Raw genomic sequence first — 17,141 nt, 5'->3', positions numbered from 1 at the left:
ACAATACAGGTCAACGTATAAGACCTGACAACAAAATGACACTAAAACATCTGGAAAGCATTCCATTTCTAAATGAATTCAAGGAATTTTTGAAGCTGGAAGTTCTTAAAAGTTTTTACACCAAACTTTAAATGTTGTTAATACTCATAAATCTAGAGTTTGTCTACGGGGTGATGTATTACAAATGATTTTAATACAAAGTGTTCTGATAAATATTGCACTTTTATTTTTTAATTTCAATCAAATAACAAGTAAAAGTACTGTCAGTATAATTCCACAAAAACAAAAATAACATTATTTATGTTGGTCATCTCGTAAAAAGTCATTGTATAATACATTATGTTTGGACCCTAATCCAGGAATTATTCCTGGCTGATAAAATTGTTCATGAAAAGTAGATGCCATACTATTGGCTGGTGAGGTGTACTCTTCCTTGTGAGAAGAAGTGTAATTGGCTGGTGAGGAGTACTCTGCATTGTATGAAGGTGTGTGATTGGCTGGTGAGGAAAAATCTGCATTGTAAGAAGACATGCGATTGGCCGGTGAGGAATATTCCATGCTGTAAGAGGCCATGCCACTAGAAGATGTATCCTCTCCACTGTAAGATGATTTTTTATTGGATGATATAGTGTCTGAGTTGTAAGAAGAGTTCTTATTGGCTGACAACTCAGGGTCTGTAATATTTGATGTTGTAGAGGGAATCATGGGATCTTCGCACACAAATCCTGATAGTTGATTGACAGCTAGCCTGCAAACAGAGGAAATCATAGGATAAAACATGTATATAGTGACTCAATATAAACCTCGCTTGAAGTTGAAATGATCTGTGACAGAATAAAATAATGACAGGGTCTGTGTCACAAACATAAACTAAACAGGATGTTGACAGGGTCTGTGTCACAAACATAGACTTAACAGGATGTTGACAAGGTCTGTGTTTTTCATTTGTTTATGATGGTGTACTCAAAATTTTGAAATGCTGGTCTAAAGAGAGCTTAAGTGACAAGAACAGTCTTCTTTAAGCTTCTCAGTGAGTTATCTTATGTTTCCCTCTGTGTTACCATGTCTCCCTCTGAGTTACCCCATGTCTTCCTCTGAGTTACCCCATGTCTTCCTCTGAGTTACCCCATGTCTTCCTCTGAGTTACCCCATGTCTGCCTCTGAGTTACCCCATGTCTTCCTCTGAGTTACCGCATGTCTTCCTCTGAGTTACCCCATATCTTCCTCTGAGTTACCCCATATCTTCCTCTGTGTTACCATGTCTGCCTCTGAGTTACCCCCATGTCTTCCTCTGAGTTACCCCATGTCTCCCTCTGAGTTACCCCATGTCTTCCTCTGAGTTACCCCATGTCTTCCTCTGAGTTACCCCATGTCTTCCTCTGAGTTACCCCATGTCTTCCTCTGAGTTACCCATGTCTCCCTCTGAGTTACCCCCACGTCTCCCTCTGAGTTACCCCATGTCTCCCTGTGAGTTACCCAATGTCTCCCTCTGGGTTGTCCCATGTTTTATTGAGTTCCCCATGTCTTCCTCTGAGCTACCCCATGTCTCCCTCTGAGTTACCCATGTCTCCCTCTGGGTTGTCCTATGTCTCCAATAGAGTTTTCCCATGTATATCTCTGAATTGTACCATGTCTCCGATTTAGTTACCCATGTCTCCCACTGAATTGTACCATGTCTCCCATTTAGTTATCCATGTCTCCCTCTGAATTGTACCATGTCTCCCATTTAGTTACCCATGTCTCCCTTTGAATTGTACCATGTCTCCCGTTTAGTTACCCATGTCTCCCTCTGAGTTTCGAGAGTAGATATCAATGCGTTGGATGTATTTAGTGATTCTTTCATGTCAAAAAACTCCTACATATCTCATGTTTATCTCTCAGTAGAGAGGGTAGAAACAGATTTTGTAGAAGTACTCACCAGACAGCATGAGATTGTGTTACTGTTATGTCAAAAAACTGGAGAGATATTACAGAAGAAACCATCTGTAAAGAAAATTGGCAGCATAAAATATTACATCGAAATATCACAATATATATAAACTAAAAACATGGAAGGGTTTCACTCCCTGATTGGGACAAAATATCAGTATGAAAAATAACAAAGGGCGATAACTCCTAAATTATGCTAAAAAGAGTGAGGGTTCTTGTGCATTGTACTTCTTGCTGAGATCTATCTACCTATGAAGTTTCATGATGATAACTCTAATAGTTTTAGTGTTATGCTCTGAACAAAATGTAAGTATGAAAAATTACAAAGGGCAACAACTCCTAAATTATTCAAAAGAGAGTGGTGATTTTTGTGCACAGCATTTCTCCTTGTTAAGATTTATCTATCTATGAAGCTTCATGTTGATATCTCTAATAGTTTTTGTGTTATACTGCAGACAAAATTATGATGGACAGACAGATGGACAGAAGAACAAAGCGGTGACTATATGCTCTCCCTTTGGGGAGCGTAAAACAATATTGGAAAAATTTTACCCTACCATGAAAATGATACTTTTTGGGTGCTGGTAAAAACTTGCCTGAGAAAAACATTGTTTTCTTCACGTTTCAGTGTTAACATTTTGTGTTACATGTAAAATTTTGTGAAATTGGTGAAAGTTTCCCAATACATAGCATTATAAATAATATACATGTTATTACAAGATGTTCTGTTAAGTACTATTAACTTAGATAATAGCTAATTTTCTGGCTATATTTTCTGGTAAACCTTTATATCTAGAATTCATAACATATAATTCAATGACCGAGGTATGTCCACTTTGCATTGACTTTATACAGCAAAAGAATTTTTTTTTCAAGATCGGTGAGGTGACGATCAACATGACAGTGACTTTTGATTCTATTTAATTATCATTGTGAAATATTTCCTTCTAAGGAACTATCATTATTATCATTATCTTTCAAGGTTTTGTTTACCTTGGCGAAGCCTTGTATCCTGACAAACTCAATGGACTCCAGATAAGCCTCCTGTAGACGTATCGTATATAGGTTCAACAGCACACCAAACACACCACTGAAATATTTTAAAAATCTCCACTATTTCAAAGAAATAACTTGTGAACCACTGCAACCCAAAAGTAGATCAAGGTCACTTACACATGTACTAGAACAAGAGATCACAGAGTGCCCACCATTATTTCATTTTTATTTGTTCTTTGAAAGTTGGATTTTTCTTCCCTCTTTTCTCTTCTCTGTTTTTGCTCTTAATGGTAGAAAATATGAACATTCCTTTGCAGCAAAAGCAATGATAATCTTTACCTGACATATCCAAGATGGTAACCTGAAAGCCATTTTGATTTTTCTGATCAGTCCCACAATCAAATGGGCACAAGAAGAGACTAAAGGGAAGATATGTATAAAATTTGAGAGAGACCCATTCAGTACTTGTTAAGAAATAGAGATAACCATCTGTACTAGGCAAAATCCAAGATGACCAACTGTCGACCATTTTTGTTTTTCTGATCATTCCCAAAATCAAACAGGCACAACTGGGGATCAGAAGAAACATACACATGAAATTTGACAAAAATCTTTGATGTACTTCTCAAGAAATAGCGATAACAAACTTTCTTGGTCAAAATCAAAGATGATCAACTGTCGACCATTTTATTTTTCTGATCAGACCCAAAATCAAACAAAATGGCTAAAGGGTGGTCATCTTGGATTTTTTCAATAAAGATTGTTCTCCCTATTTCATGAAAAGTGCCACATGGATCTCTCTCAAATTTCATATGTAGGTTCCCCTTGGTCCCCAGTTGTGCCAGATTGATTTTTGGTCTGAGCAGAAAGGCAAAATGGCCGATAGATGGTCATCTTTGATTTCGGCAAGTTTGTTATTGCTTTTTCTTGAGAAGACTCAATTGATCTCTCTCAGATTTCATATGTATGTTTACTTTGATTCCATGCTAAACTTTGACCTTAACACTACATAGTGGAAGTAGATTGCTAATATTAATTTATGTGTTTTGGTTTGAGAAATCAAAGCTTTTATGTAAAGGAAGTATACTACATTTTTGTTCCCTGTGACCTAGTAGTAATAATAAAGGATTTTCGACACCACTTCATTGACAAAGATGTAAGTTTTTATCAAAATCATTCTGAAACTACAATTAGCATTATCATGTTTTAGTGCAAAATGAACTAAATTAAGATTACCACTAAACGATATACATTGACATTGTGTTTTTTATCCTGTAACTGGCACTAACATTGTGGGAATACACCTACCACATCATTTTTGCTGTATTTCGCATTGACGAAAACAGGAATTTGAATTTACTAAAAAAAATACATTTCTCAATAAAATTTATTGTTGAAATAAGTGATTTTATATGTTGTAACATCCTAGTTTATTTTCAAAAATTCATAAAATTCATATCCCTTGAAATTTGGAATTCTATTTCTGTTTGGGACAATTACTTCTGTGTGCATGTCAATCATCAGACTAAATTCAGTGTAACATCAATGTCAGGTAAACAAAGATTGGATCAAAAAATTGTAGAAGTTTTGATGGACTGATTTACTGGATAGAAAGAATACATGGTCAGTGTCTTGGTTCGGGTCTTCCTTCACTGTCGCCAAAATACAGCTCATATTTTAAGATACTGACCATGTATTCTCTGTATATTTCATAGACAAAAGCATGTTAAATTTTGATACTTGCCTGAATATACAGCCTATGTAGAATTTGGAGAAGTATAGGTAAGGAAATTTGATGGCGTCAAGTGCATCCCCAATCAGGTAACTACAGGGTGCTAGGAGGACCATGCTGGCAACAAATAAAGATGTAAAGTATTTCTCTGACTAACATATAGGACAAAACTATCAAAGTTATATCACATACAATACATATTCACTGGTTGTTCACTTCTTGAAATATCAATTTTGTGTACAAGTTTCAAAAACAAGAGAGTACAACATGCAAACTGTTAACACAAAATTCATAAAAATAGGGCAATATACGAATTAAAGAAAGACTTTCATGAAGACCCTTGAAGCAACGTATACAATTTCCATGTTACAGCACTTGTTTCCAGCAACATCTTAATAAAATCTAATGCCTGGAATTCAGTTGAAGTAAAACCAGTAAAACACGCTCAAGGTTTGGGGCTAAATCTACTCGACCAGCACTGGCTAGAAGAGGATCTAGTCAAGATGAACCCCCTTTGATTTTCTCAACCTCATGAATTCTGAAAACACATCATTTTCCATTCAATTTTCATACATTATTGTTTAAATATTTCTTCATTTAATTTCATTATTGTTTAAATATTTCTTCATTTAATTTCATTATTGTTTAAATATTTCTTTGTTTAATTTCAGCAGATCAATTCGTCAGATGACTTTTTGCTACAGTTATTTCCCTTAAATATAACCTTTCTATGTGTTAGGCCAAAAAGTCAATGATTTGTAAAGCTTTAACAGTAATATTTTTAAATCAAAATTCAGTGAACTAGGACACTTTATCTATATTATCAGAGAAAGTTGGTGACCTTTGAACTCTTACCTGTATATGTAGTTGCAGTAAAGTTTTTCATGTGAGCTGAAATTAAGATAATTACAGTTATATTTTTAGCCGCATTTTGTGTATGTTTTCTGCAAATAAGTAAATCAATATATTCACTTGTAATAAGTTGAACATTTAAGGACATTTATAGACAACAAATCATAATTATCCATCAAAAGTTTACAGTTTCTTTATTTCATGATAACCCTCGAGTCAGGAAAACATCTTCTATAAAACAGAAAGAGCAAGAAAGAAACATGTAGCATGATTAAAGCACGGGGTGGAGACACAACATCCCTGTCGATGAAGATAGGTGAAATATGTCTTGGAAAGGCCGTGGATACTATTAGTATACAGAGTCCCCACTAAAACTCTTTAAAATGAAATTCCCAGAGCGAAAATAAAACCTGAATTGGAGAGGATTGGACTGTGTTATTGTCACTGTGGGAATTTCATTGATTGTTCAGTAAGTGTATAGATATACATGGAAGATTTCATTTCCCTATATTCATGGCATTAGGTATCCACCAAATACTTTTACAACTAATCCAACGGTCAGAAAATTACAGAAGGGGGGAATGCACAAAATTTCATATGTGTGAAGCCACCATATCAGAACAAATGTGAAATAGTAACCCAGAAAATTAAACCACTATACAGAGTAAGATATGCATGGTTAGGGTTGGGATTTCAAGTGTTTCAATATGATAACCAGTTGAAAAATATCTCCAGGGGCAAGTGACCTTCATGTCAGTGCATTTACATGTAAATATATTTCCTTGGTTATTGAGTGAGTAAGTCCAACTGAGTGTGGTGTGGGGGAAATTGGGTGGAAAGTGGGGCGAGTGGTTTCATTCCTTTATTCATATGTTTTTTCTGAACATCACAACTCGAGGATAACTTGACAATTTGTTTTTGTAGTTAACATCTAAAAGTTTTATGGTCAAACTATTCCCTTTTGAGCCTGTACATTTAGCCACCAGAGGGTCAGTCACTCAATTTGAAGAACCCATCTTTCTTTGTCTAAACAATATATATCTTAAGTCAAAGTTCATCATTTTGTTTAGAGATTTCAAACTAGAAAACATTTGTGAAAATTTCTATATCCATCAATATGACACACAACCTCATTTCAGGCCATATAGTTATGATTACCATTGTGTTAAAGTTTTATCAAAATAAAAGGAAACAGTGAGTTTGGACTTTGAACCCTGAAACATGAATTCATGCAATGTTTGATCATAATCCTGAGAAATGAAGTCACTTGAGTGAGGACACCAAGTTTTATATATCCTACCGTCACACATATTTTACAACTCTATCCAGTGACCTGTACATACCTTATTTTTAATCTGCCTTTTGTCAGTTTTGAATAAATCTGTAAAGCACCTACAAAAAAAACCCAGCAAAACATTTGTTAAGCAATGCAACAGAATGTGAAACACATGGTTTGGATCGAAACATTGTCAATACTATCCTTCCACCTTTTTCAGATTTGCAAACATGTATTTTTATGTCTCAGTAACTGATAAAGAAAATGGCATTTTTGAGGAATCTGCTTTTTTCATCATTTTTGAGGATTTAATGAAATCTTCAAAAATACTAAAATGAAATAAATAAATAAAAAAATCAATTAAAAAAACTTTCAAGCTTGAAAACTGACAGAGAAAAGTCAGAAAACAAAGTTCTTTTATGACAAGCATGAAAAATTCATCCTTTCTTTCATTGATAAAACCATGAATATTTGAACCATCAAAAATAACCTTGAAAGAATGCATCAAACATATATATCTATTAGGATATGGTGCCAATGTTTGACTTGATCTTTATTGTTATATATACCACGTACTTAATAGACCCTTTATTTGATACCTTTTCTCTTAGATGTCAAAAAGCTGCAGTTTGAGTTAAGACTTAAGGACATATGCTACCTTTCCCATTATACCTGTGATTTGTGTTAAAGTTAAGGATATATTCCACCTTACACATCATACTTGTGATTTACATTAGAGCTTGGGACAGATGATACATATATATACATATGTACCACATTAAAGCTGCTGTCAGAGTTAGGGATATACACTACATATCCCTCAAACATTACACCTGTGACTTGTGTTACACTTAAGGATATATGCTACCTTTCACACTTGTGTTACAGTTAAGAATATATGCTACCTTACACATTATATCTGTGATTTGTGTTACAGTTAAGGCTATATGCTACTTCAAACATTATACTTGTGATTTGTGTTACAGTTAAGGCAATATGCTACTTCAAACATTATACCTGAGATTTGTGTTACAGTTAAGGCAATATGCTACCTCAAACATTATACCTGAGATTTGTGTTGCAGTTAAGGATATATGCTACCTCAAACATTATACCTGAGATTTGTGTTGCAGTTAAGGTTATATGCTACCTTACACATTATACCTGTGATTTGTGTTACAGTTAAGGATATATGCTACCTTAAAAACATGTGGTTTAGCTTGATATGTATTTGCATTAATTATAAATGAATTACTATTTCAAGTGGAATAAAAAGTAAAATTTATTAATATTGTTACAGTACTGCAAGAGTCATACAGCATCCATGAAATGTGCTAGCTGAACAGTTCTTCTACTATAAATATATAAATGCTTAGTTCAGAGGAAATCTTATTACCTGTGCAAATAATATGAATACACATCCAGAAATATCCATCAGCACTAAACTGAAAATGAAAAGAAAAGACTAGTTCACCAATAGATTCCAGTATTTGTACAAGTAATAATCACAGAACTTCAATGAATAGATAATTATATACTTAGAAGTTGGAGAATAGAAAACAGAGTATCCGAGTTGGTATACAATATAAATTGAGGGTCAGAGTTGATACACAATACACACCTGAGGGTCAGAGTTGATATACAATACACACCTGAGGTTCAGAGTTGATAAACAACACACACCTGAGGGTCAGAGTTTATATAAAGTACACACCTGAGGGTCTGTGTTGAAATATTATAAACACCTGAGGGTCAGAGTTTATATAAAGTACATACCTGAGAGTCTGTGTTGATAGAGTATACACACCTGAGGGTCAGAGTTTATATAAAGTACACACCTGAGGGTCTGTGTTGAAATATTATACACACCGGAAGGTCAGAGTTTAAGTAAAGTACACACCTGAGGGTCTGTGTTGATGGTTCCTATTGATGAAGTAATGACCAACATTAACATCAGGTAACTAAATAAGCTCATCAGCTGCAAGAGATAAGATAATAATACTGTTATAGTTCTTACTCCAGCCAAACATTTACATATTTTATTGGTTAATTCATTCAGCATTTAGCTAATACTGTTTAAACAAGAGAACCAAGAAGCAGCATGGTTAAACATGTAAAAGGTGAGCCAAAAATAATCCATTGAAAACCAGACAGAAATTCTTGATAGAAGAATGAAATGATAAATAAAACAAAGAGAAATACTAAAACATGTAATCAATATGAATTGATTCACAAAAAACATAACTACATATTATGAAGGTAACAGAGAGGAAATCTTTGTAAAAAAAAAGTTAACAGCAAACAAATAAATATCAGGTATTGTCTCACCAACAAACGTCAGTGTTCTGGCGACATGAGGGGCGACCTGCATCCCCGTCAGAGGGCTGAAACCGTCTGTAACAATGTATTTGATTATGCTAGTTTTAGAAGACGACTCCAGGGCCTAATAATGCCTAATCCTAACTCTAGTAGTCTAAAAAATGTTCAAAAGTGGAAAGGAGGGATAAGGGGCCTACATAGATTAGGTTTATGTTCGGGTAATTTTGAAGTTCATCAAATGCCTTAAAACATCTGCATGGCCTAGCACTACCCCTATACCCCTGGAGCAGTTTTATCATGCTTGCTCTTTTTTGAAAAGCCACTGGGGATCTTCAGCATGTGACAGCAGAAAGTCCTCACAGGGGCATGTAGCATCAGAAGTCACATCAGTCATATCAGTGACAGTAGCCAATCAAATACCATCTTACATCAGGGGTCACAAGAGTTATATCAGTGACAGTAGCTAATCAAATACCATCTTACAACAGGGGTCATATGGGTTTTATCACTGACAGTAGCATGTTAAATACATTGTCACATATGAGAGCCACTAACCTTTCTAGAGATGGCCATCTGTGTTGTACAGTTTATCACTGTGACTAGATTCTGAAGAGAGAGGAAAACAGGAAGAGACTGGAAACAAAAAAAAACAAACATGTACCAAAATTACACAATATATAGACTCTTAACCAGTAGGCCTATACAAACATGTACCAAAATTACACAATATATAGACTCTTAACCAGTAGGCCTATACAAACATGTACCAAAATTACACAATATATAGACTCTTAACCAGTAGGCCTATACAAACATGGAGAACATTAAAAATAACAAGAAAACAACTTTATATTTACCCAACAAAGGCCAATTATCTTAGTATGAACAATGTATAAAAAAAGTTTCATTATCCCAGTTTAAATGCAAGCAAAGCTCTGCTTGGGACACAAAAGATTTAACAAGGACAACAACTCTATAATGGACTGCATGCCCTGACTTTGGTAAATAACACATTGTCTTAGTATGACCAATATTAACACCAAATTTCATGATCCTTGCTTAAATGTTCACAAACATATGCTCCTGACACAAAAGCATGGACAGAAATAAAAATGGACAAACAAAGCAGCAACTATATGCATATGGGGGAGCATAACAAACAGGTAACACAATGACTCATTGTCTAGGTTTCTGACTGGTACACATACAGGGAGAGAGTCAGAGAAACAAACAAAACAGGTAACACGACTCATTGTCTAGGTTTCTGACAGGTACACATACAGGGAGAGAGTCAGAGAAACAAACAAAACAGGTAACACAATGACTCATTGTCTAGGTTTCTGACTGGTACACATACAGGGAGAGAGCCAGAGAAACAAACAAAACAGGTAACACAATGACTCATTGTCTAGGTTTCTGACAGGTACACATACAGGGAGAGAGTCAGAGAAACAAACAAAACAGGTAACACAATGACTCATTGTCTAGGTTTCTGACAGGTACACATACAGGGAGAGAGTCAGAGAAACAAACAAAACAGGTAACACAATGACTCATTGTCTAGGTTTCTACACATACAGACAAACACAGGTTTCTGAGAGAGAGAGCCAGAGAAACAAACAAAACAGGTAACACAATGACTCATTGTCTAGGTTTCTGACAGGTACACATACAGGGAGAGAGTCAGGTAACACAATGACTCATTGAAACAAACAAGAGAGCCAGGTAACACAATGACTCATTGTCTAGGTTTCTGACAGGTACACATACAGGGAGAGAGTCAGAGAAACAAACAAAACAGGTAACACAATGACTCATTGTCTAGGTTTCTGACAGGTACACATACAGGGAGAGAGTCAGAGAAACAAACAAAACAGGTAACACAATGACTCATTGTCTAGGTTTCTGACAGGTACACATACAGGGAGAGAGTCAGAGAAACAAACAAAACAGGTAACACGACTCATTGTCTAGGTTTCTGACAGGTACACATACAGGGAGAGAGTAACAGAGAAAGAGAGCAAACAAAACAGGTAACACAATGACTCATTGTCTAGGTTTCTGACAGGTACACATACAGGGAGAGAGCCAGAGAAACAAACAAAACAGGTAACACAAAGAATCATTGTCTAGGTTTCTGACAGGTACACATACAGGGAGAGAGCCAGAGAAACAAACAAAACAGGTAACACAATGACTCATTGTCTAGGTTTCTGACTGGTACACATACAGGGAGAGAGCCAGAGAAACAAACAAAACAGGTAACACAATGACTCATTGTCTAGGTTTCTGACTGGTACACATACAGGGAGAGAGCCAGAGAAACAAACAAAACAGGTAACACAATGACTCATTGTCTAGGTTTCTGACAGGTACACATACAGGGAGAGAGCCAGAGAAACAAACAAAACAGGTAACACAATGACTCATTGTCAAGGTTTCTGACAGGTACACATACAGGGAGAGAGTCAGAGAAACAAACAAAACAGGTAACACAATGACTCATTGTCTAGGTTTCTGACAGGTACACATACAGGGAGAGAGCCAAAGAAACAAACAAAACAGGTAACACAACGACTCATTGTCAAGGTTTCTGACAGGTACACATACAGGGAGAGAGCCAGAGAAACAAACAAAACAGGTAACACAATGACTCATTGTCTGGGTTTCTGACATTTTATTTTTGTGGTTAGCCTACAGCCACATAACAAATGTTTGTACACAAGGTATTTCAGAAGATCCAATTCCCTCATGTCAGCAGCTAACTTGAATTTTTAAAAGATATGAATATCAATCAAATCAAACAAAGCTCAATTGCAAATCTAATTGATATGAAAGAGAAATTCATCACACATTTCATTATATGTGAAATGATATGTTAATATTGAAAATTCTAATAATAGAATGTGAGACTTCCTTTTTATAACCAGGTAGTGACACAAAATCTTGACAGAAGTGATGATGGTTGTGAGTAAATGTGCGAAGTTGCATGACAATCAGATCAAAACAAAATGAACTTGACAATTTTTCCATTATGATTACAGTGACCTCAATTTTGACCCTTTGAGGTCCAAATGCCAACTTGTACCAGAGATGATGGATGTGAATAGGTGTGTTTAGTTTTTTCAAAACTGAGTGAGAGTTTGGTTAAGAAATCTATATATAGTAATTATCCTTAATTTAGATCCTGGGAGATCAGACTTAAACTGGTGTAACAGATCATAATTGTGAGAAAGCGTGTTAAGTAAGTTTCCGGACAGTCCAATGATCCATGCAGTCAATAGAGCAAGGATAATGTTGTCGGGTTACATACATATTCTGACACAAGAAAGGTTAACAAGGTTCTGTTGTTTATACTGACCAGATTAGCTAAGGCCTTGGATCCTGAGTATATCACTGATACAAACAACATCATGCCAGGGATCCACATCACTGCTCTACGTCTGAAATAAAGACCAACGTCATCTGTACAAGTCAAGGTCATGCTATCTGTTAAAAAAAAACATTAAAATAACATACGTAATTAAATGTCTCACCAGTCTTGCTTTGTTATGGCCATTCTTGAGCAAACTACAAAATACACTAAAACATGTGTCACCCTCTTCCCAAATACTAAAATTTCATGTTGATGTATAAACACAATCGAACATTAAATACATTGTTACATTGTAAAACAAATTTTGTAAATTCTTCATTTTCCAAAATTTACAAAATCGTGACATTTTCACCCCCAAAATATCACCATTCTTGAGGAGGAAGAACAAAACTCCTCTAATACCATAAAACAACATGTAAATCTGAGATGAATAGAACAAGCTATAAAGATTCTGTAATCATTTCTCAAAATCTGACATTTTTGTCCAAAATATACACACAAAATTATCTATTTATTGGGTTCAGATGTCAATACTACAACATAACCATATTCCAGATTTGATTGGATTACAAATAACTGAGCTAAACTTTAAAATTTAGTTTCTCAGCATTTCTAATGTTCAGAGCTGCTGGAATGTATAATCTGTTAGATACTGTGTAAAAATAGAAGTGTTTAGGTGTCTACAACATGATCTAGCTGTATTACTGAATTTGGTCAATGTTCACTAATAAGATATGAGTTACAGATGTAAATACATTTAATTGCTTCCATGACTTTTCATCACAAGTGAAACAAAAAATGTATATAGGATACTTCAGAGCTCCAAACAACAATTCATAACACTTTTTTTCGGTTTTGAAAAAAAAATGAATTTTACTTCTTCAAAATCTGGAAATTTGGCAGTCTAAAATATTGTAATCATATACAAAGCTACTTATACCACCAATATCATTAACAGATAAAACATAAACAGTATCGTGTTGTGTCACGATTTCATGTTTACTTTATGACATTTATCTCGTAACTGCTTACAAACCTGATAGTTTCCTTGTCTGTCAGCATGGAGGGCAAGTGTTTGGTGACCACACCCATCCTGATAACCAGGAAACCAACAAATGTCTGCCATCTACATAATAAAAACATTTACATGTGCAAATACAGCCTATTTACAATACATTACCTGTCTGCCATCTACAAAACAAAACTGCTTACTAATCCCTGACTCATTTTTAGTAACACAACTTATAGGGAAAGAAACATAATGGCAAATGAAGTTAGGTAAACTCTCTGTTGCATTTCTTAATTCCCTTATGTTAATACACATTTCACCAATTAAGTATCCAAAACTGTACATCCACTGAATACACAGATCAGTTCCAGTGGATATTCAAAATCATAATCATTCTACCAGAGAGATGAGGTAAATATTGTAAGTGTAACTTGTGATAAAAATGTCTGAAATGTTGCAAATTGAAATTTGAATTTGAGCAACCCACTCATGAGGACTTGATTATTCATATTACATGCTACACACAGGTAATGCCAATAAAGAATAATTGCTGTCTTCAGTGAGATACTAGATCCCTGTACTCCAAGGGAGACAACTATTTCCAATGTAGGATTATCACTTCCTGAGTGTGACAATCATAATATGGCACGGATAATCATCTTCTGAAGGAGGCAAGTGCATTCATTTGAGGCAAGTGCTTTCCAAGGGAGAAAACTGAGAATTAATTGCCTCCATAGTCAGTCAATGGCATTTCTAGTGAGATAATGACCTTATAATTATAAAAATATGCATTCATAGGGACATCATTGCTGTCCAAGAAAGACAAACTTCTGAGACACAAAAATGTCTTAAATGCCATACAGTCCCGTTTTGAGGGAGATCATTCCATTCTGAGGGTGAAAAATGACTTCTGGGAGAGACTGTTACTTTCAACGTGTGATAAACTGGCTCCTGAGAATTTGCATTCCAAGGGAGACAATCACCTTCTAGAAGAAGGTGAGACATTTTTTTCTTAAAGAGGCAATGGTCTTCCAAAAAAGGAAAATTGTCTTTATACATTAAACAACTAATTAATTAGCTCATTTAATACAACATTTAAAACACTTACCCTTGGAATATAGTAGGATACTTGAACTCAAGAACTGACAAGACATACTGAAACAGAATAACACAAACACTGTAAAATTGTGCCAATCCTTTAGTAAAATGTATTGATTTATACCAAGTCTGATCACTTTAGAGACAATATCTCTAACTATTACAGTACTTTATATCTTAGGGTGGTCAGGTGCAAACCAAGTCATCCAGGGTTCAATTCCAAGTAATGGATGTGAAAAGGTATGTGGTCACCTGTCTGATCATGTGGGTTTTCCTTGGGTACTTTGGTTTCCTCACATAGTAAGACCTTCATGCCCTTCCATTCGAGCCAACAGCAATGATTGATATAATCTGATAGCTTGTTTCGCAATTATTGTAAAATGAATAAAAGTTCATATTTTCACCTTAAATTTTAACCCTTTCCTATACATCCATTGCTCTGTTGTTCCATTAAATGTTACATGTATTACTATTTTCTTATGTTAAAAAATTTTACTTTATTTTCACATGATATCTCAGTTATTGAATGAACTTCTTTTCTTCTGTGTTTAACATTTTAGCATCCTGTTTTCACACTATCTAGTAAACCATTACTACTCACAGAACCTCCCATATTTTTTTTACCATTTTACAGTATTTTCCATATTTATAAATTGTAAAATGCTTATAACTCAACTTTGCACTTTCTAATATTTACATTCTTAGATTATCTCTCAAATTATTTTACATCACATTTCATTATAAATTGTCTCACCTATTTTTATATTACCTCCCCTTCTTACTTACATTATCTTTCTTTATCTTATCATTAACCTTGTAATTACTTGTAATATGCTCACATTACTTCATATTATTTTCCATGTTTTTACATTATTTTCTTTCTTATTATGTCATTTTCCTTGGAATGAATAAATGAATTGTCTCCCCTGTTTTTAAATAAAATGCCTTTTTACATTTTCTCATCTCCTCTCACTTCACTTTAAATCAATACCTATTCTTAAACTATATCTCCTGTTCTTTGTATTTCATTTTTGCTATTAATAATACATTGTCTACTCTGATATAATTACCTTAAATGTTATCTCCCTCATTACTTACCTTATTGACAAAGTTTGTCACCAAGAACAACACACAAAAGATGAAGCATCTTGTCACTGTATTCTTCAAAAAGTCCATGATATCCCTTAGAGACTTTTCACTATAACGTCAGATGAGCTCTATCCATCGTTGATACACCCTATAGCACATCAGAGTTAGATAAGGTTTTATATTCAAATTGATATTTGATTTTTAATTCATCAATTTGTATAAATGTCAATGTTTCAATTATCATCTTACGTCTAAATTTTGTTTCCTCAAAAATTAACATTTAAATGATTTATTCATTCTAGTGAGAAGCTCTTTATCCAATACAGGATCGTTTGTGATAATGCATGATGGATTCTGTTAGAGTGGTATCAATTTATCTCCCTTAAATTATTGTTCAATAAAAGTCAACCTTGTGATATTTTCATTTCACTGATTAACTTACAAAAAAGTACCTAAGTTAAAAGGACACCAAGTAGTCTTATCTGTAAACGAACAACCTTTATTATTTTGCTATGGAAATGCCTCTGTTCTAAAAATATAACGGGAACTTTAACTATGATCAAAGTTCTTGTACTTCTATGAATTATACGAAATGTGCCTTTAAGCAAGGAGATATGATATGGGGGAGGGGGAGGGGGAAAGGGAAGGGGAGGGAGGGGTCAAAAATGAGTAATTCTCTTTGTAACACACTAGCAAAGACGTCTTCTTAAAAAAATATACACTACTAATGACTGCACTAACTTTTGAAACAAAAACAAAATGCAATTTTAAGCTAATTACAACTGAAATACCATCCTTTATTGTATTGTATGCAAGTTTCAGTCAGAAATATGAAGAAAATAAATAAATGGCATTAAAAAGCTGATTAATTTTCTTATTTACTTACATTGGTTTTGTGACACATTAATTTAATCCAAAAGTATCAATTTTTAATGTGATTCACTTCTCACTTGTCAACAAAATGACTCTGGTCAGGTCAGTGCAAAGTTCACACTAGCTACAGTATGGGGCATGACAAGAACTGTGATGGAAAAGGGACTGCAGTGACCTCATGACTTAAAGCAAAAACACAAAAGCTAATGCCAGAGAAATAACCACTTGGCCTAATTACTTATCCCTCTGTATTATATTTCCCTGCGATAAGTTTAATTTTCCATTTAGTATGATAGCAATTGCCATAAGTAAATGTTAATACTTGTTTTGTTTACGTTTCAGTCTAGATACATTCGTGCCTCTGTAATCTGATGTTTCTTGTCCCCATAAGCATGTCCTTTTCCTAATGCACGTTGGAGAGGTGGCACGGGACAAAAAAATATCAATGTCGGTTGAACTTACCACGCCAGGTCTTCTTCGATTCATTTATTTCATTAACAGCTGGATAAACGAGGTCTGCTGCATGGAAATTATTGTTGTGCAAAGTCATCAGTGCGTTTATAGATCGTCAAATGTCAATGAGATTTTCAAA

General features: G+C 34.6%; 1 protein-coding gene across 1 annotated transcript; it reads right to left on the bottom strand.

The window, feature by feature from the left end:
• Nucleotides 1–201: 201 nt before the first annotated feature.
• LOC132546447 (transmembrane protein 241-like) lies at nucleotides 202–17,077 on the bottom strand. Its single transcript, XM_060210159.1, has 14 exons — nucleotides 17,012–17,077; nucleotides 15,686–15,824; nucleotides 14,598–14,644; nucleotides 13,517–13,606; nucleotides 12,466–12,547; nucleotides 9,660–9,737; nucleotides 8,686–8,763; nucleotides 8,182–8,230; nucleotides 6,853–6,901; nucleotides 5,513–5,548; nucleotides 4,670–4,774; nucleotides 2,923–3,019; nucleotides 1,919–1,983; nucleotides 202–748 (listed from the first exon to the last, which is right to left on the bottom strand). The coding sequence occupies exons 2-14, from the start codon at nucleotides 15,761–15,763 to the stop codon at nucleotides 295–297; spliced, it is 1,308 nt and encodes a 435-aa protein (XP_060066142.1). The 5' UTR covers nucleotides 15,764–15,824; nucleotides 17,012–17,077; the 3' UTR covers nucleotides 202–294.
• Between the last annotated feature and the right edge of the window lie 64 nt (nucleotides 17,078–17,141).

This window comes from Ylistrum balloti, unplaced genomic scaffold (genome assembly GCF_031769215.1).
Source record: "Ylistrum balloti isolate Yb309-2 unplaced genomic scaffold, AGI_CSIRO_Ybal_v1 Utg369890, whole genome shotgun sequence".
Classification (NCBI taxonomy): Eukaryota; Metazoa; Mollusca; class Bivalvia; order Pectinida; family Pectinidae; genus Ylistrum; species Ylistrum balloti.
Note: the sequence above shows the minus strand (reverse complement) of the source record. Positions and strands in the feature narration are given on the sequence as shown.